Source organism: Ochlerotatus camptorhynchus, unplaced genomic scaffold (genome assembly GCF_037179485.1).
Source record: "Ochlerotatus camptorhynchus isolate MF236.1 unplaced genomic scaffold, CSIRO-AGI_Acam_v1.1 ptg000097l, whole genome shotgun sequence".
NCBI classification, from domain to species: Eukaryota; Metazoa; Arthropoda; class Insecta; order Diptera; family Culicidae; genus Ochlerotatus; species Ochlerotatus camptorhynchus.
This window is the reverse complement of record NW_027040587.1, coordinates 595,261-617,068: the sequence shown is the minus strand read 5'-3', so window position 1 is coordinate 617,068 and position 21,808 is coordinate 595,261. Positions and strand designations below refer to the sequence as shown.

The window sequence follows — 21,808 nt, the reverse complement described above, 5'->3', positions numbered from 1 at the left end:
TAGACAGAACATCAAGTTCGCATAGCTTCAGAAAAATTTGCAAAACTTTAAAGAAAGTTCGTATATTTTCAGATAAGTTTGCAGAACTTTAGGAAAATTCGTAGATCTTCAAAAACTTTGCAGAATTTCAAAGAGGTTCACAGAACTTCATAAATGTTGATAGATCATCAGAGAAATTTGCAAAACATAAGGGAAGCTCACAGAACTTCAGGAAAGTTCGTAGATCATCGAAGAAATTCAAGTTGAAGATTGAAAAACATATCTTCCCAGGAATTTGTGTGAACTTCATAGAATATCAAGGAATTTCGTAAAACTTCAGGGAAATGTGAAAAACTTAATACCTGTGGCGTGTTGAGCTGTTGATTATTTCCAGAAGAATGATCATACTGAAGTATTAGGTGTTTACGATAATTTCTGAGCGTGCTGGTATCTTTTTTAGATTTTTTCGAAGAACTTTGAACTCTCGGACAGTCTATTGAGTTCGCTCTTAGTATTCTCCCGACATTTCAGATGAATTATCTCAGGAAAAAAAATTTAGTTCGGCTTAATGCTTCTCTGGAACTCACCTTTGAATTAATTTGTCATACTCCTAAAAATTCAATGGAATTATTCTCAGAACTGAATTTATTTCTAAAATCGCATTGGATTTTCTCCTTTTCTTGGAATTCAACTTACTGTCATGTTTGGCAGTTGTACACACCAACTTCTCATTTGTTAATAACTTTACACAGAGTTGACGAAATATAGTTCTTTTTGAAGCAGTAGATAGAATAGAGTTTAAGCTTGTTATAGATACTTAAAACAAAGTAGATTTTAACTCTAGTAATAAACTGTATTTGTTTTTGCGTTGTAAAAATGAAGTGAGAAATGCTCGCTGCAGATCTCGGACTTTAAGAGTAAAAAATCATTGGTGTTGATTCAAATGTTAAGATTTATCTACTTTTTTCCATATCTATAGTAAGCTATGATCCTAATCTATCAATTACTTCAAAGAAAAACAAATTTCAACAACTGAGTAAAAAGTTATTAACAAATTAGCAGTTGGTGTGTACAACTGTGTATGCCAAGCATGCTTACAGTTTCTAAATTCTCCTTACAAATAATTGTACTTCTACTAACATATTCCTTACACACTTAATCTAGCTCGGTAAAATCTCCAACAGCCGATTACCTCGGCATTTAATTTTCCTGATATCTCTGCAAAATATCTGTTTGTTAGCTGATATCTCAGCAATATGTTATTTGTTAGCTGAGTGCATTTAAAACGCAGTGAATTTAAAACGCAGTGAATTTTCCACCGCGAATTATTCGCTGCCACCGCGTTTAAAACGCCCCAGTTTGGGGGGACCTTAAAGAAGCCAAAGAAGTTGCCCGTATTGCCTACATAGATCGACTCCCATCTTCCACCGAATCTCGTGGTCTACGGAGTTGTGAAAATGTAAAAAACCAGTACTCGTGCTACCACTGGGTCCAAGTACCTCATCAAGTACATATTTCTCCTACAAGATTCGAGCAGTTAAGAATTGGTTCGCTTCAAACGCGAACTGTAACAAAAGATGCGTGGGCGATTCTTTTTTTCACTGTGCTTACGTCCACCAGCCTTTTGATGACCTTCTCGTCTGTCCCTCAACCGTCAACCAATCCGTTCCGATTTCAATCGGGACATTCTTCGACGAGTTCCGATCTACCGTTAGGTTCCGTTTGATTTGGTGCCGCTCCCATGGCCAGTCCAATTGTTGAATTTTGAACATTTTTGACGTTTTGGAGCTGCTTCCTGCGATACATTTGGTTTGGACAAGCTCTTTTGTTGCTGTTCGAATTACGGCCAAATCCTGAAGAAGAAGTTGATAAAGTGTATTTTCTCGGACCACCCTAGAGAAATAATTTTCCTTCATTGGAATCGAAGTTAATAACATCATTGTCACAAGATTCAGTGGAAGGAAGGGCCAATCAAACGAAGCCAAGCAGAACGAGATACATTGTACCACCTGGTGCTTGCATTGAATCCATGGAAATTTACTTTATGATTGACTTATTAATCGAAGAAGATGTCATTCCTCGATACATTCTCTTCTCGGTTGACGATCATATTTGAGATTTATTAATTTTATTTATTATTATTTTGTGTAGCAGAGAACCAAATTCATGCAACATTTATGTCACTGTGAGTTCCGAAACGCAGAAACTAAGGCTCTTGATCCACATCCATTCGCTCCAGTAGACCTGCCTACTAATCAACAAAGGCTACACAGTTCGAAAATGAAGTGTAAATTTCTGTTGAACATGTTGCATGAATGGAGTGACATATAAGGGAAATGGCTCTAATGTTGGCCTATGGATCTAAGATTGGGCCCATTGGTAAAAATCTGCTATTTATCAATTTTATCTAGATAAACGCGTCATTGGGACGGTACTAATGGATATTTTTGGTCGCTATCGAAAATTTAGTCGATTGCTGAATTTATGTATGGGTCAAAAATAGGGTCATTTAGACCGACATTACATCCATTTCCCCTATCCCCTATTCGATATTGGTTTCGAGAGTTTCGTGGTGGCCGCAGCTCCACTACCGATCAAGTCCGCATCGGCAGGCCCATCGTTGCGGTTACAGAGGGCAATGTCAAAAAAATACACCATGACCGGAAAGTAAAGGTGCGCGAGCTAGCAGATACCGCAAAGATTACCACTGAGCGAGATTCTGCATATGAAAAAGTTATCCTGCCGCTGGGTGCCGCGCAAGCTCACTCCTTGGCTTGTTTGGACTTGCTGATGTGGAGTCGGGCGGACTTTTGGCGTTGATTGGTAACTGTTGACAAAACCTGGATCCACTATTACACCCCAGAGAACAGAATGACTGCCCGGCAATAGAATGAAGCCGGCACGAGTGCTCCGAAGCGGCCGAGGGAGGCTCGATGGGTCAGAAAGGTTATGGCCTCGGTTTTCTGGGATTGTCATGGCATACTCTTCGTGGACTACCTCGAAAAAGGAAAAACCATCAACAGCGAGTATTACTGTGCATTATTGGAGCGATTGAAGGCCGAAACCGCTGCAAAACGACCTCACATGAAGCGAAAAAAAAAATTGTTTTTGCAAAACAATGCGCCGGCGCACAAGAGCATCGCAACCACGGCTAAAATCAATGACTTACGACTCCAATTGCTTCCGCATCCACCGTATTTGCCCGATTTGGCTCCCTCAGACTATTATCTCTTCCCAAAGCCATCTTTTGAGGCTCATCAATAAAAAAAAAAATCAGCTTGCGTGAGGAAATCATCGACGCCGCGGAGGAATATTTTGCAGACCTTCCGGAAAATTGCTTTTCGGACGGGATCATGAAGTTGGAAAATCGCTGGAATAAGTGTATCGAGCTAAAAGGGGACTATATTGAATAAAATTTAAAAAAAAGAGCGGTGTAGTGATTATTGGATAACCGGGAAAATGTTGAATAATCGCCTTTCAAGTTCACACACAACTTAACAGCAGGATAACAGCTGTATAGAAGCGTGAATTGATATGCTATAAGAACTTGTCCCAACCGTCCCAATAGCCATAAGTAACTGACTAAGTTCACGAGATTTGCTTGAATACTGCTTGAGGCTGTATACATTAAATGAGTAAAGCGTTTACATTGTAAGTTGGGCCTGTCATTGTATGAAGGGCCAAAAACGGTTTGGGAGAATCCGTGGGCAATATCTCCAACGAGCATCCACAGAATAAATGAGAATCTGCTTCCAACAACAGCATCATACAAACGGTAAAAAACAGGCCATCCAACAGCCCTCTATTCATAAAATTTTAAAGACACTCTCCCCATCCATTTTGCTTCAATCGGGTTCCTTGGATCCACTTTACTACCAGTCCCAAGAGAACAAAAACAAAATTCAAATCCTAGCCATGTATTTCGATGCCGCGCGATTTATGATTTCCCTTGCACAGACTTCAAAATATAGTAGCTAACCCTGAAAAAAATTGCTTGATTGCCCTCTTTTAACAATTAATGGAACTAAGTGTAGATATAATTTACAAAAGATGTCACCATTAAGAACAGCAGTGATATCTAAAGGAAAATTTAAAAGTAAGAAGCATGGTAGCATGATTAATTCAAATTTGTCAATGTATGCTCAGCTGTCTGTTGTTCTCATGGTTGTTCATGGAACAAATAGAAGCAATGAGAATACGAAAGAAATTAGTGCGGCTCGGACGCTTCTGATGTTGTATGCGTGTGAGTGAGTAGTAAATGCAAATGAAACGATTTTCCCATGCTTGGTCGTGTAGCACCAGGTTATTAATTCAGGTAAATATATAACAATTATAACTAAATTCTCAAACGAAATTGCAATGAGCACTCATACATATAGTTTTCACTGGAAATCCTATGTATGAGTGCTCATTGCAAGATAGCCTATATTACGTGATATAGTCTTTAGTGTGAATGGGATATTATTTTTTTTCAAATTTTAAAAGATTTTTGATAGGCAGTTTTAAGAATCATTTAAAGCAGCAACGATTCAACAGCAATTTGAGGCATCCATTTTATTATGGACTGGTGAATACAAAATTTCAAAGCATTTTATATATTTATTTTGTTTGTTAAATTGTGCTATTGATTTATTGTTTTATGTATTACCATTTTCCTTCTTCAAGACTTAAGGTATTCTTAAAAGTTCGAGATTTCTAAAGATTTCAAAGCCACAGATTTTTTAAATTCAAATCATACGAATTTTCATATTTGAAATTAATGCTGAAGGCTGAAGGATTAATGCTCTCATCTATGGTATCTTGAGTCCAATACTACCAATTAAGATATATGTACATAAATTGATTGTTCAATGCGTGGTCCATGAACCACATGGAGTGTAATGTTTGTTTGTCTTTGCTTATATCATATCTTTAAACGAAGACAACAAATCAAAAAGACTAACAACTCGTAAGCTTTCTTATACAAATGCCAAAATTCAGACAAAATCTAACTATCTATTCCTAACCTGAGACAGCACACGTCTTTTTTTTTTTTATTTAGCTTTAGTTAACTAATTCTAATAATCCTTTTTAGGGAATTCTCTCAGGATCCTCCATTGCTTTTAGGAAGAGCCCCTTCTGGGCTGTAACTCTGTAACTAGGGATGCCCCCCGAAGGCGAAACTAACCTAACTATCTATTCATATAAGGTTAAAACTCAAAGCGAACTCGACAGCAAAAGTGCCAACCTCAAAAGAGAGGTTTGAGTATTTTCTCATATTTTATCCAGAGCTGCTCAAGCGCAGTGCTTCAGTATTTGTCCCTTAAATGCTGGCTTAAAAGTTGCTAATCTTATTGATATGTTGTCTTAGCTTTAAGAACATTTTAAAGGAATTGCTATTGCGGATCTTCTGACAATTTTGCTCTCTGCGTCGACAGTACCGTCCCACCGCAGAAATGCATGCAATAAGTGAGTTGTGATTTTGAGTGGAAATGTTTATGAAGAATAGCAATATGTTTGAAAAAAATACTCACCAATAATGTTGTTATGTTTTGCATTATCAATAATAAATTAATACATTACATGTTATTAAAACAAATTCGGTCTATGAATTGTGCATTAAGCATATAACGACAGTGTTTTCACATTCGATAACTTTCAAATAAATTATATCAATAATATTCTAAAAATACTCTAATGGTGGTAAGCTTCAACCGGATTATGCTTGGATTTAATACTGATCAAGAATTTCCGGCTGCTTTGATTTCGACATCAGCGTTAATCAACACGATTCTAAGCAAACATTCCGCAGATCATCCCATCAGGTTCGGTATTTAAAAATAATCCGGGATGAAGCTTACCGCTATACATAAAACTCTCTGAATGTACCCTGGAATTCTCTTCTAATTCTTAAAATAACTTGCTGTATAACGTAGGACACCTCAAAGAATTCTCCTAGAATGCTTCTCAGCATTCACTAATTATTTTCCATTGTAGTATCCTCGGAATTCCCTCAGAATTATCTTGAAAGCTCCCAAACATTTCTTGTAATGCTCCTGAAAATTCGCATAGAACTCCCCTTTGAATTATAAAGCAAATAACACCAGTATAACATTGGAATACACCTTAGAATTTCCTTGAAACTCCACTAAGTGGTCCCTAAAAATGTTAATAAAATGTCACTGGAACTTTCCTCAGAATTCAAGTTTCTTGTATACAACACTTAATATTGTTTGCCAAATCTTGGAATTTCCCGTACTACCGAGCAGCTCGGCAATAAATGTTACTGGGATCTCAGCAAAAATGACGTTTGATTGCAAAGTCTCGGATATTTTTTCGCTAAATCTCAGCAAGCAAATGTTGCGTTGGCGGAATTACCGAGATACGGCAAACGAAATTCAACTCGACAGTGAGCATGCATAAGAGCGGTAACACGATGACTGTACACGGGAAAAAAAATCTGATCTCCGAAATGAGAAAAATAACTCATGATTTCATGAACACGGCGTATTTTCATGTTATGAAAATACACCATGAATAATATTCATGATATCATGAGCAATCATGATATCATGAGCAACTTTTCCGTAACGCAGCAAACATTCCCAAAATCATGAATCATCCGAGTTGAAATCATAAGCTAATTCATGGGTTTAACTTTTAACCAAAAAATGTTAAAAGTAGCGTCAGACTGGATTCGAACCAAGAACCTTGAGATCATTAAACCCATACTTTGACCACTAGACTATCAGTACTTGTATAACATGGAAGACAAAAGGTGTATAACAGATACCTATGTAGTGTGGTTTATGAACACGGTTCGCCAAGTACGTGTAACGCTTGTAGCGGTCTTGATTCCACTGCATTATGTAATCATGAATTTCCAAGACAAAATCATGAATCATTGTTACGACTTCATGGGATGGCAAGTTTTTTCAATTCATGATTTTTTATTCATGAAAATGGAATCGGATTTGTTTCCGTGTAGTAGTAAGAAGAATTTGAGGTGATCTTCATTGGAATTCGATGGAGAACTAACTAATTTTGAGGAGAATTTAATTGTGGGTAGATTTCCAAGGGATGAAATCTCGAACTCTCTCGGGAATAAATCTGGCACACTATTGTAATTTCAGGCATGACATTAGCAAACATTTGAAATCATTTTTGCTATTGTATGTTCCGGCAACTGATAATTATACTCTGAAAATGCAAAGCGGCATCAGAGCAAGGGCTTCCAGGTTGTATCACCTGAAGAAATTTTGAGGAGAATTCCAAAGGAATTCTGAGGAACGTTCGCCAGTGAGCATTCGTAAGGGCATTCTCTTTATCGATTTTCTCTTTGCATTGCTACAGCTAAGCGAAACAATTTTCTAGAATTTGTTCAATGCAGTGCTGTAACAGATTGTATTGGCTATCAAAAGCACCAGCAAACGCACCGAGAAACGTTAATCCAAGTGAGTTATTAACAAAATCGACGAAGAGAATCGATCATCGCGTATACACCCTTATGAATGCTCACTGGCGAACTTTCCTCAGGATCCCTTTGAAATTCTCTTCAGAATTTCTTCAGGTGATACAACCTGCAAGCCCTTTCTCTGATGCCACTTCGCATTTTCAGAGTATAATTATCAGTTGCCGGGACATACAATAACAAAACTGATTTCAAATGTTTGCAAATATCATGCCTGAAATTACAATTGGTGTAGTGGTAAGTGTGATTGCCTCTCACACCAGCAGGCCTGGGTTCAATCCCAGTCGGTGCCGCCGGGATTTTATGAGGCATAAAGGGAAGGGAAGTAAAGCCGTTGGTCCCCGATTAATAAGCTGATGGGATAAGAGGTAGGGTCCAGGAGTGGGAGCTGCCTCCCTGGCGTCAGTAGCATTGGTACTCAGTACGGAAAACAAGATCGATGGAAAACAAATAAAAAAAAGATATATTATCGTTGCTTCTTATGCTTTTGTCTATTCTCTAGTGAATTTATTTATGAAATTTAAAATCTTCTGCAGAACACTCCCTGAAATACAATGCAATTTTCTTCATATTATTAATAATTCTTGCAATTCTCCGAAAAATACGCATGGATCCACTTGAAGTTCTCCTCACTTCATTCTAAGCTCTGCTCAGAACTTCCTTTAAGGCCCAAGCGCAATGACGGCGGAAGCGGAACGGCAACGGCAACGGAACGGCAACGGCAGCGGAAAAGCCCGATCTGAGTAAGCCTACTTGTCGGATTGAAAACTAGTTAGAATCAAATCGACTTCGGTTAGGCATCTTGATGTCATTAGTGACAACTGTCAAATTTTCCGTTTCCATTCCGCTTCCGCCCACATTGCGTTTGGGCCTTTAATTCTTTGAAATACTCCTTAAAAATTTCCTATGAACTCGAATTTAAATTGTCTAAATATTATCCCTGGAATATCCTTAGAATACTCCTCGGAATTCCTTTTAAATTTTCCTCAAAATATGGTGGAACTATCCTCCCTTGGCATTTTCCTTGAAATATCCTTAAAATTTTCCTAAGAGTTCTTTTTGAATATCGCTGAAAAAATCTATTGGAAGAATTTTCAGAATTCCAGTTGAATTTCTCCTAAGAGTACACTTACAATTCTCTTCACATTTTTTTTTTTTTAGATTTCTCCTCCAAATTTGTTTGGCATTCAAGTCAGAACTTTCGTGGGATGCCTTTGAAGTTTGCCCGGAATTATTTTCAGCTTTAATTGTATTCCTTCTTTTGGCTATGTATTCTCCGAAAATTCTAAACATTCCCATCAGTATTATTTTTCTCCTAGAAGCTTCTTAAAATTATGCACAGAATTCCCATGGATTTCTCCTTTAAACTTATCATGAAATAATTCTCAGAATTCATCATAAAATTTTCGAAAATATCCTTAGGAATTAACTTCGCTAAAACCAATGAATTTTCGTCGAAGCTTCCTTTGAATCCTATTTAAAATTTCCTTGTAAATCTACTCAGAACTACCTTGCTAGAGACGATATTTTATCAGAGATGCGCGGAGAGAATAAAAGTAAATCTGTTTGAACGGCCAACTAAGTTTTTTTTTTTCTTTGATTTGTTTTCTGTCGATTTTGTTTTACGTACTGAGTACCAATGCTACCGACGTCAGGAAAGCAGCTCCCACACCGGGACCCTACCTATCGACCCATCAACTTCATGGACCGGGGACCAGCGGCTTGATCAGAGAATTGATGACTCAGAAAATCCCGACGACACCGACTTTGATTGAACCCAGGCCCTTTGGTGTGAGTGGCAATCACGCTTATCCCTACACCACCGACGCCGCTGGCAAACTAAGTTATTTGGCCTGCTTGGTTTGGCAACCCGTAATTTTGTGTTTAGTTCGAGTGACTTTTGTTTTGAGTGACTGTCGTCTGCTTCAACGTCACAGTAAAACTAATACTTTTTTGACCTTCTGTAAGATTAAACCGAATAAAACGTTACAAAATTTCAGTTTCTTCCGGTTTCTCAAAGACAGTGTTGTCAGAGAAAACTGGCTTCAATTCTGTCGCCTTCCTACCGATCATAGCATGACGGAAAACTCTTGATTATGTAGCGTAAGTAATCTACCATATTGATAATTGAATCGTCCATTAGATGAAAGTCGACTTTAAACTGATTCATTATATTTCAGCTGCATTGCAATTAAGATTTAGATTTATACTTTGCATCGGCTAATGGAAATTTTTTAGCAACTCTGAGTGTAGTTTCTGAATATAAAATTTTTGCATATATGCACGAGGGATGAGAATGAAATGTATGAAGATGTATACGATTAAATTTCAACCTCAATCTCAATACTCCCTACGATTTTCCTCGTGAAGTCCCCGTGTTTATTTACATTGCTCGATTGGAACCACGTTTGACGGGTCGATTGGAAGGTTGAATCTGCAACAACACACATGCATTTTCTGCCATGTTATTCACAGAATAAAAAATTGTAGAGGAGAATCGATCCACAATGATAGGCCCTTTTTCTCGAGCTATGCGAGACATCGCTTAATGTCATAAAAAACAGTAAGTATTTGTTTTATGCAAATCCAGTACACCATCAAGAGAGAAAAGCTTTCACTATCCGATAATGTTGTTGGTATGCGTAGAAGAGCTCCTATTCACGAGAAAATACCACAAGAAGCAGATGAGGCCTTTGCAATTGTTGATCTTGATTTATTTGAATCAAAAGTGTAATAGCGTTTTTTTTTGTTTGGTTCAGTTTGGAACTCGAACTGATTTCGGGCCAATTGGCTTTTCAATCATATTAAGGACCAAAACGAATACGAAAGTTGCTCGACTTTTTGGCCTTTGGATTTGACCTTCTTCAGTGGACGATACGATTGTATATCCCCATAAAATTACCAAGATCGCTTTTGGATTGCTAATAGGGTTAATGTCCCTAATGTCGGCCACAGTGTCTATAATGGGCCTATACATGAGTTTCAAAATGAAGAATTTTTTGCCAATGTTTCATCAGCAACCATCCATCCATTATCCATTTGTGTTGTCCAGATCACGTATTGTTCTAAGAGAAATTGAAGAACAGGAGATTTTTATCGATGGGCCCAAATTGTAGATCCTTAAACACCATTTTTTAACTGCTGGAAATCAGCAAAGTTTTGCTACATTTTACCGATCTGAGAATGCTGGAAAACCAGCAATTTCTTTGCTGAAAATTATGGGGTAAGTTTTGCTTAAATTTCAGAATTGTATCTTAAATTTCACAATGTATCAAATAGTTAGAGAAATAACTTAAAAGCTCTTTTATTCAGTTGTTATTAAAATCACTCTACCTTAAAACTATTAATTATCTCCAAGTTCTTCTTCATCTTCTCCATTAACGTCGAGTGTCTTTCTACCAGATTTATGTAGAATGAAAGGCAAACTGTTACAAGATAATATTTCCTTCAAAGTAGAACAATAGTAGCCTTCTTCAAACAAAAGTTAAAATTTTTCAACACAATGCTTTTTTGCATAATTTCACTTGTGGGCGGTCGTCCAACTAACTAGCTAAAATATTTTTGACAGTTCATTTTTTTTTTTTTCCTTTGGTTTTGTTTTTTTCCGTCGATCTTGTTTTCCGTGCTGAGCACCAATGCTACCGACGCCAGGAAGGCAGCTCCCACACCTGGACCCTACCTATCGACCCATCAACTCATGAACCGGGGACCAACGGCTTTACTTCCCTTTCCGAAGGAAGGCGTGATCAGAGATGTTATGCCTCAGAACATCCCGGCGGCGCCGACTGGGATTGAACCCAGGCCTGCTGGGGTGAGAGGTAATCACGCTTATCACTACACCACCGGCACCGCTATGATTGATTTACAGAACAGTTTTATGGAGAGATTGAGAGCTGCTTTAAATTTATTTTAAAAACAAGGCAGTTTTTGTCATTCTAGACAGAGTATAATAAGTTTTTAAAACAGGAATAAGCTGAATTACTAACCAGGAATGTTTTACACTTTGAAATGCTGTAATTAAACTAAATGGATTGTTCATTGCCGTTATAAAACCATCATAAATCAGACTGGATGCCAAGTAGTTGCTGTAACAAACAGTTCAGTTTGGGAGATTACTACTAAAAATAAAAGTTAATATTTTCCACAGGCCATCATCCAGGCTCGTGTCTTTCAGCTCATTTTGACGTTACACGGGCTGGCGCTTTTGGTTTAATGTTCATGTAGAAGCTGAAACTTTCGGATAATGGTTTTCTCACCCAAAGGAACAAATGTGGAGGTTGGCCCGTGGAAAATTAGAACTTTTATTTTTGTGGGCCAGTCTAGTGAAGAGCGAGGAATTGGAGGTTAGAATTGGATTATGCACACTAAGTTTTGTTTCGGTAAAACTTTGACCTTCAATTTAAAGTCTATTGAATTTGAAAATAATATCAAAACATGTTCACCCTTGTTTAAATGATCAAATCTTGTCATTTTAGTGGAGATTTTGTTTCAAAGTAGCTGAAAAGCAATTGAATTGAAATGCATAAATTTTACCGAAAAGTTCAGCTGTTCAGATTTCGGTAAAAATTACCGAAGTCGGCGATAATTTCTAAGTGTGTGCTCTTGCTTATTTGATAGAAAATTCATGGGATCCTCAAACCATTTGCATTATTTTAAAGAACCATGATAAATGCTCATGGCTTGTGCTTAGTGATGCACCGAATAGTGTTATTCAGCCATTGGCGTTTATACCGAAATGCCATTTTTCCGGCAAAATACTGTGGTGGCTAGCCGTAAGTTTAAAAAATTTCGTAAAGTGTACCACATACCTACTACCAGCCCTGACATCGATGTGTGTGCCAACTTTAGAGTCAGTTCCCCTATCCGTTGAAAATATCGCTAGACCTGAACTTCAACTTCAATCGAGTAAGGAAACCCATTTTTCAACCACTAATTTACCAAAACAAACCTTCACAGAAGATTCGCCCCAAAACGTAAACAAACGCGCCCAGAGGCCCCAGCTGAGCAAACATCCAGCAGCCACGGGCTTCGCCGAGTGCTCTTATTGCCCTTCTCCACCTCGTTGTGTGCCACCAAAACTTCAAAATTCAGTTCAAAAGGGCTATCAACGCCAATTACCCGCGTTCGTCCGCGGTCGCAGAGCAGAAGATGGCCCTCAGCGAAGGTCGAAAGGTTGTTGGTTCCGAACGAACCAAAGAAAAAAGGAATCTTAAGAACTCGTGATCGATTTAGCATAATTCCCCGCTTTGACCGAAAACCAAGATCGCTCAAGAGGCACTCGCTGCTTTTTCGGGACGAAAGCACTTACCAAAAGCAAATACCTCCTAACCTCTAAGCTCGCGTCGCGATCGGTCAGTCGGTTCTTTGTTTGGATGCGCGCGCTGCTTGGGACGCATTGATGGATGGAATGACGGAAGTAGCCGTCATGTTTCGACGCATGAGACATTTTGGCGTGGTTCGTGTGGAAGGTTTCGTGTTTTGTGACGCGTGGTACCACTTGACAGACCGGTTCTGCCGGGTTCGATCGTTCCGATGAAAAAAAAGCGCTCTCTCATTGCTTCTAACCCTCTCAGTTCGTTCGGTAAGAGTGCTGTACTTGGACTGGTGTAGGAGGATTCCGATTAACTATACTATTACTTGTTTAAGTTTTGCGCGGGGAATTTGGTTTTTTTTAGAATTGGAAATTATGGTCAGCGTCGGTGCTACTGCTACAGGAGAATCTACTGATAGAATTACCGTTGTTGTTGTGGTGGTTGTGGCCGAAGCTATTCGGATTGTGATGATGGCTAAAGTGATGGGTGTTGTTGCTGTTGGCTCCGCAACCGTAGTAGTTCTTAAGTTTCACTTATGCCAACGGGTACTGATGTCACAAGCTGGTGGTTCCGGCCGATGCATGGTGGTAACCGAGACTCTGGTGGTAGTAGGAATCCTGTCCCAGGGCGGCTGCTGCTGCATGTGAGTTTTGTAGAGGGCTAAGGCCGTTGTAACCGGCATACTGGCTCATGTCGTACATCTTGATGTCTGCCTTGGACTCCGTCGGTAGCAACCGGGTGATGGAGAACGGGTGACTAGAGGGCGTGTAGCCGGGGGGTTCCTGCTTGAGGTGCATGGAGTGGTAATCGCTGAGCAGCGACGGATGGCATCGGTTTACCATGGCGGACAATTCCTCTTGCTGGAGCTGCTGGTGATGGGAACCGTGCTGGGTATGTGACTGCTGCGCTAGGCAGAGGTCGGCGGTAGCATGTAGCATGGCCAGGGCGTCGGTATCCTTACCGTGGGTGGCATTCAGCATTCCATGGGTATCGACGGTGACCTTGTGATCCCGGTGATGGTGATGATGGTCTTCGTGGGAGTCTTTCTTGTCCGGACTGGTCGCGTCCATACTGTGCGCCGGACTCTTGTGCATCGAACGAATAATTTCCTTCTTTTCGTCTTTGAAGCGCTTCTGCCGTCGAAGGTAGCAACCGTTTTCAAACATGTTGCCCGAGTCCGGGTGCAGCGTCCAGAAGGAACCTTTGCCGGGTTTGTCCGGCGTTCGGGGCACTTTGACGAAGCAATCGTTGAAGCTGAGCGAGTGTCGGATCGAATTTTGCCATCGCTGTTGATTCTGCCTGTAGAACGGAAACAGGTCCATAATAAATTGGTAGATTTCCGCCAGGGTTAGCATTTTGTGCGGGTTGTTCTGGATGGCCATTGTGATGAGGGAGATGTACGAGTACGGCGGTTTGGCGTGGGTGTAATTCCTCCGGTAGGTTGCCGCGGGTTTCTCAGTTCGGACTCGCTGTAGAGCGGCAGAGTTGGGGGAACCTGGATCACCGAGTACTTCACGACTACCGGGTACGCTGGAGTATCCGGTCATGGCAGCCATGGAGCTCATTCCGTTGCCACCCATGCAGGAACCCATGTTGGTGATGGGCGATCCCATCGAACTGTACCCAATTGGAGCGGTCGCTAGGCATTGGCTGGACATGGTGTTCATGGCGGCACCCATTCCGGACATTCCGGAACTACCGAGCACGCCAGCACCGAAGTTGCCACCCTGTGGCGACACCGAGGACATTCCTCCGACCGTCATGCCCATACTGTTCATACTGTAGGTTGACGTCATCGGACTCATATTCCCGCCGGCCATGCTGGTACTGTTGATCGATGTTTCCGGATAGAGTTTTTGCATTTTCACTTCACTGTATTATGGTCTTCGCTATGTTATCGATTTAATTTCCTTCAATTCGAACTTTGTCTTCCCGGCCCCGTAAGACCGTGCACATACAAATCAATCAAAATCACTTTTCAATACTACTTCTGATCAGCGGGACGTAGTAGCATAAGCACAGATCAATCATCTCCCGTTCTCAATCGCTCAGAGCGTGAGGTTCACATTCCTGAATGCAATCACCGAAATTGTTTATCACTCCGTTACCGGTTATCTTGACCAGGTTATGCTTTGTTTATTTGTTCACACTGTCGTTGGGGGGGTATTCCTTCGATTTCCTAACAGCGGGAAACTGCAACAACAACCGAGCACCCTCCTATTTAAAATTCAATAATAAACACAAACAATTCCAAACACACAAACATGCTTGTTCCCACACTCCGGCAGTTACCGCGCGCGCCACTACGGAGAACAACACTTCGGGGACACGGGAGTTTGGTAATATCTTGGACACTCGGCACGGACGGGAGGGGGTCACACTCCCAGTGTACACACCAAGAGTTTAATAGTCGATTCCTTTTCGAACACAAACTGTCACCCGACGTCGTCGTTGTCGTCGATACGATACGGCTGAGATGACGTTCGAGACCGAGTTTTGTGTGGACACAAAAACTTAACTACTTGTACCCGGTTCTCGAGGCCCCTGGACACTCTGGGAGCTGGAGCAAAAGTCCTTCTTCACAGTTCACAGGACCGCTGGCAAACAAACTCTGTACACAGAGACGCCGCACCGGGATTCCGGGGGGAGTTTCAACAGGTTTCGTCGTCGTCCTCTTGGTAGTCGTAGTCGTAGTCGTTACTCTCTAGAGGCTCAAGGCTTAAGCGTTTTTCGGGGCTGCCACTACACTAAACAACGGTGGCTCCTTCCCTTAGCTCGGTTCGATGTTGACTCGTTGCAACCCAAACACCAGTGTCGTTTTACTGATTGGAAAAGCAAATATGTGCGCTCCTCTCGGGCCACGCGAGATGGTAATATGGCATCCGGCACTGGGCCGATCTCTTCGATAGGTCTCTGAAGGACTCTCCGTCGTACGGCGCCGCCACCACTACCAAGGATACGTGCGTGCGTGTGCTGTGCGTGCGTGACGACACCAATTTTCGGCTATATGGTCCCTTTCGGCACTCGTTCTCTTCTCACTCAATGTCCGAAAATTTCACGAAAAACACTCCACAGCATTCCACCACTTGCCGCACATATGCTCTTCAAGTCCTCTTCTGCGGGGGACGAGCAGCTGCTTCACACGAAAGCTCACTTGTATTCCCGCCTCCCAATGGAGCCAATGTCACAGCTGCTGCACTCACTCACTCGGAGTCGAAATTTTCACACACGCGAAAAATCAAACCAACGAAAATACTCGATAATCCCGGTGGAAAATCCCGTCGTCGCAAGGAAAATCCCTAAACGGCGCACTCGAATTCCCGAGGAAAAAGCGTCAGCTCGCGCGCGCGAGTGCTTTATTATTATATTATGTTTATATATTATAATGTTGAACAAACTTTGTCTGCCTGCCTCTCCGGAATAACAAGATGTGACTGTTTGCAGAGGGGAATAACTACTATTTGGCTTTCAAACAATATTCGACTGAAGTGCCTAGCTAAACTTTAAACACACATCCTCTTCTTGCGTGACGGAGCACGGAACTGTAAGCGTATTGGTACCGACATTAACGACACATTATCCAATCTCATACCCTCGGTCGCTGTTTGCGAGACGGAACCAACGTAATCACTGCATCCCGCTCGCACCGACTCGCACCGACCAATCGCAACTGAAACGAACGGGAGAACGAGCCGCAAACAAAGAAACCCAAACTCACCACCGAAGCACGGGAAACTCACCACCCGTTCGCTGCCTGCACCAACACAGCGATCGCACAATGTTACGAGCCAATACACGCTCACTCTCCCAATGCAATCCAACCAAAAGGGGGTGGAGCCAACTGGGCCAGCTTTCCCAGCTGCTCTCGGGGCCCCATGCAAGGGCTTCAGCAGGACCTGGCGGATAGACAGGGACACCAATAGATCCGACGCATGCGCGTCCCATGGCCTCTCGCTCGTTCCGAAATCGATGTTCTCAAGGAACATGGATTCCCTATAGAGGACCCAAGGAGCCAGTGTCCCTTGCAGATCAATGTGCGGTGAGTGTTTTCGATAAAATTTGACATCCGAGTCCTACTCCCAACCCGAATCTGCCCACCTCCCAGCACACAGTGAAACTTTCCAATTCAGTCCGCACCATCCCAACGGACACAGCTGTCCGTCATCGATCCGGATCGACTGTGTCCGGCTTCAATGCGGACGCACGGATGACAGGCGCACTCCACCCTGTCTTCCTCCTTCGGATGCCTCAACAATCAACCAACCGCAAGAATCGATGTCACCACCACCAACCGACTGCCCTAGCCTACCCCCATCCGCCATTCCTGCCTGCGCTTCAGCAGCGCAGAGCAGATGACATACCTCTCGCTTCGCTCGATCCCTAATTGACATTTTATCGGAAAATGGGACCACCGAAACCGAAAAGACCGACACTCGCCACGCTGCTGTCTTTCACCCGGGGTGACACTCGGCTTTCGTGTAACTACTAAATCCGGATCTCCGTTCGAACCGTGTCCGTCATACATTGTGTGGAGGAAAAGAATTCGTCGTTTTCCCTGGAAGTAGCTGGCACCGCGCGATTAGATCATTAGACGACGCTTAGTAGTCCACCACCTCACAATTCAAACCGACTAACGGCTACCGACGACGTCGTGGTGGTGCACCAGCAGGTAATCAACCGGCGAGCGAGGATTATTCAATTAAGTGTGATTTAAGGTTTGTGCTAAGAATGTGGCGGTTGAAACGGCTTAACACTGTGCAGGCTAAGTTGAATGAATTACGGACGGTGCATGTTGGCGCAATGGATGCCTTTCGGTGGGACCGGAAACGGTGCTTTCGGTTGTGCAAGATTGGTTGTTCGTGAGAGCCGTTTCCGGCGTGTGGCGGTGAGGTGGAATTGTTGCGAGGAAGAGAACCTCAATTTTAAGGGATTATTTTTATAACGGAGTTTTCCTAAGCAGTGTTTTGGTGTTTTGATTGGAAGTTTGAGAGCTATTTCGCTTATGTGAAATCGAAATTGTGAGATTTTCAAGCACAAGAAGCAATAAATTCTCCTCATCTGGACATCAATCGAAAAGACTGTCTAGCTATGGGGATAAATTGCATGGGAAAGCCGATTGGAGTATTTTGGGTTTGCATTTTTAAATGAAGAAAATGTTGTAGGAACGTAGTTTTGCTAATCTGTTGCACTTATTAAGCACACATAACAATTAGAAAAATATATGATAATGATAAGCATTGATGAAATTTAGGCTGCTCGATGTTTGTGCACATAGACAACCAGATGTCGTATAACAATGTACTTACAGTATTGTAAATTTCAGTCAACATCAAATATACGAACGCTATACATCGCTTTATGTTAAATCGTATAGAATGCAAATTTCCGATTGTTATGCGATGAATCATTTTTCGATTGAAATATTATCCCAAATTAAATCGAATTACAACCTTTCAGGTTGAATGCATTATTACAGATTAAACCGTTCATGCACAGAAGAAAAACAAGAATTTTAAGCATTGCTTAACATGTCCCCTCATTAAATTTTAATCAAGAGTCGGCATAAACATCGATATTGCTAAAAAGCTTGTACGCAATACTGCTGGTTTATGCGTAATTGTGCTTAAATTTACATGAAATATCGTGTTCTAGCTTTCAAAACGAGTGCGCTAAATATTGCAGAAATTTGCATGAATTTTTTCAACGGTGTGATGTTAATGCAACTCGTTTTGAATTAAATTAAAATTTGCATGAATATGGGCTGTGCATTATTTATTGTGATTGAGAATATTTCACAAAAATCACATTAAATCACATCGGATTGCAGCAAGTGGAAGAAGCAAAACATATTATTGAACATTTTTTGTTTTTGTTTTCTTCTAAAATTTCAAAAGAAAGTCAAATGTTTCGAACAATTACCAAATGTTTACATTAATTACATTGAATTCGCAGTCCCAAACGCAAATGCTCACCCCAATTTGACATGGGACTTTGACATCCAGTTGCTTTTAAATTGGGTCATGGCCCAACCAGCGGAGGCCCAACTAAAAAGCAGCCAAAGTATTAAAAGCCCAACCGGCGGATTTCGACTGTTTACGATTTGTTTGTTTGTATACACGGCGAATAAGAACGACCACAATTTGAGTAAAGTTCACTCATATTCGCCAAAAGTGCAGGAACTCAGCGATGAGTAAATTTGTCTCATGGTTTTCTGTGGAAAACCTAAAAAATCTGCAGGAAAATGCGGAAATTGACGAAAATTTTATTCAGTCTCGGAGTAGTACCAATAGACTGAGTGAATTCAATCTTTAGTTTTCTCAAATTCGGGAATTTTTCCCTGGATATTTGAATCACTAGCATGCACAGGAATCTTGTTAAGGAGGGGCATTTTTTTTTTTCTATGATTCATTTAATCTGGGAATGGAGAGTAAGAAGTCCACTGGAATTATACTTAGAACTCTTCATGATTTTTTCTTAGAACATTTCTTAAGAGTTTCTGAAATTTTTCCCGGAATGAGCTAGAAATTATCCTCGGAATTCGCTTGGAATGTTGCTTGAAATCCCTTTGGAATTTTCTCGGTATTCTTTTCGAAATTATCTTGGAACTATGTGCAGGATGCAATAGAAGTTATCCGCAGAATTTTCTTTGAATTTTCCCCAGAAATATTTTGGAACTGACGTAAAAATTCAATATCCTTGAGGTTTTTTTCGGAATACTTTTGAACTTTTTTTCTCAGAACACCTTGGAACTGAAATTCTCATAAAATTTCTGAAGAATTTCCTCTGTATTCCCTTGAAATTTTCCTCAACATTCCCTTGGAATTTAATTCAAAATTTGATTCTCTCGGCATTCTTTTCAAAATTATTATGGAACTATCTGCAGTATTGAGCTTGAGCTTGAGCTTGAGCTTGATTGACCGCCCACGGTTGCTACTCTGTTATTGCCAGATCAGCTGTAATTACACAGAGAACCAATAGATAATGCTTGGGACTAGCAATCATCCTCAATGTGTAAAAACTGGTGATTCTAAATTAGGCAATACCAGCGCCGGCCGCGCCCGAACACAGGTCAAGAAAGGAAGAGGAAGGATTGTGTTGACATGACACTCGCTTTGATGGAAGCCGAGAACACCTCTGCACTTCCACGAGGAATCACTGAGATGTTCGGGGTTTGCAGCAGGGTTCGTTTTGGTAAAAGATAAGCTGAATTGATGTCCTAACGAACATATAACGCGAAGGAGCTTGGGACTAAACCCACGGTCTTCTGCTCAGTAAGCAAAAACGTTTGCCACTAGGCAGACGAGCGCCTTTTTAATCACCGAGTTGCTGTTATTACCATGTAGTCATATTAACAAATAAAACGATTGACGAATCTTGAATGTGGATGGGCCTGAGATTAGACTCATGATGTTCTGCTCAGTAAGCATAAACGGTTGCTCTAAGGCCACCGAGCCCCTCATATCACATAATACCGTTGCTCAAATTTTTGTATCCATTCAAACCCGGAACTAACGACAACAACGAGTTTCGCAAAATACACGATACACAAGCGATTTTACCATAAATCTCTTTGATATGTAAGGACCTGGGACCGCGTTTTCCTGCTCAGTAAGCAGGCCACTGTAACCGACGATATCTCAAATCCGAAAACTAAAAACTACGAAAAAGTACTTAGGCCTTCATTAAGTTCCACTTTCACGCGACGTTCAATGTTTCAATTTGCTCTTTACGTATTGTTCAGGCTATAAATAGGCCCTTTTCAAAAGTTACGCGAGAAATACGCACAATCGTCGCCTACCTCGCAAAACTGGTTCCAAACGACAACAAAGGCATAAGCAACGATGGATTGTTGAACTTTGCTGGCTGCGAGTGCGAGTACGAGTTAAGCGAGTTATAACGACCTTCTTCTACTAGCAGGTCTGTTTCTGTTTGCACAGACAGTCCCACTAGTTTCCGATACATTTATAGGGGATAGTAGGAGATTAAAAGAATAAAGAAGAGTTATAGAGGTTTTTTTGTAGTTGTTTTGCTGAAAAGAGAGAAACAGAACTAAACGAAATTACACCTGCTGAAAAAAGATAAGTCTATTATTTTGGTTAGTGATCGTTTGGATTTGGGTCACCCACGTTGTGTTTAGGTTAGTATAAATAAATAATACTATATAGTCATATAAATCACCACAGGTCATTATCTTCAGCGTTATCAGCGTTTCTGGATCTTTAGTTGCCTCTGTGATATACTTACTTGCGGCATACTATTTTGGGAGTGTATATGAGCGTGTACCATGTACGGTAGCTCATCTCTCATCGTAATGGTGGGACATAGTAGACAAATTAGAGAGAAAACAAGGAGGTATTAGTATTAGTTATATGTAAACAAAAAAAAACAAAAGAAGAGAAGAGGAAAGAAGAGCAGAAAAATAAAAAGGGGATAAAGAAAAGAAACGTAGGAAGATTATTAGAAAAGGCATTATCCGAGACTCAGCAATCAAATGTCACTCCCGCCGAGATCTCAGCGAAACCCCCTTCCCGCTGAGACCCGCTCAGCCGAGCTCGGTAGAAAAAACTAAGTGTGTAGATAGATTAGTAGGAAAATAAATAAAACTACTTTATGACTCAAAGTGCAATGAATGAGCGTTAGTTTCGGGATCATTTCAGTGTTAGAGTTATGTTAGTTTTGATCCGTAATCAGCCCTGCCGACCTCTCCAACAATAGTTGCAGGCAGTGGTTGTTAGATAATGCGGCACTGTAACTACTACTATTTTAGAGGTATGATTCGTCAAGTTTATACAACTCAATGTTTCAATTGAAGCAAACTATCTATCTTACAATTACAAAAGCAAACCTAAACTTACAATTAAATGCAAATGTAAGATGAAACTTGACAAATCATCGTCAATCCCCTTATTCCAGGGCAGGGCCTGATGATTTGAATCTAATTTTGATCATTTTCTCACCATGAACCTATCATTTCCAGCCTATCTGAACTATTTAATAAATGGAAGCCATCACATGGGTTACGCTCCCCCTAAGCAGGCCCTCCGCATCCTGTCTCTGTCTTATCTCA

The 21,808-nt window shown here is 41.0% G+C and overlaps 1 protein-coding gene across 1 annotated transcript in view; it reads right to left on the bottom strand.

Annotated features, from left to right (window-relative positions):
* Nucleotides 1-16,438, bottom strand: part of fkh (fork head) — a 36,422-nt gene extending 19,984 nt beyond the window's left edge. Inside the window, exon 1 of the mRNA XM_065219025.1 lies at nucleotides 13,166-16,438. Coding sequence (XP_065075097.1) covers nucleotides 13,296-14,603 — 1,308 coding nt within the window. The 5' untranslated portion in view covers nucleotides 14,604-16,438 and the 3' untranslated portion in view covers nucleotides 13,166-13,295. The remainder of the gene's footprint in view (nucleotides 1-13,165) is intronic.
* Between the last annotated feature and the right edge of the window lie 5,370 nt (nucleotides 16,439-21,808).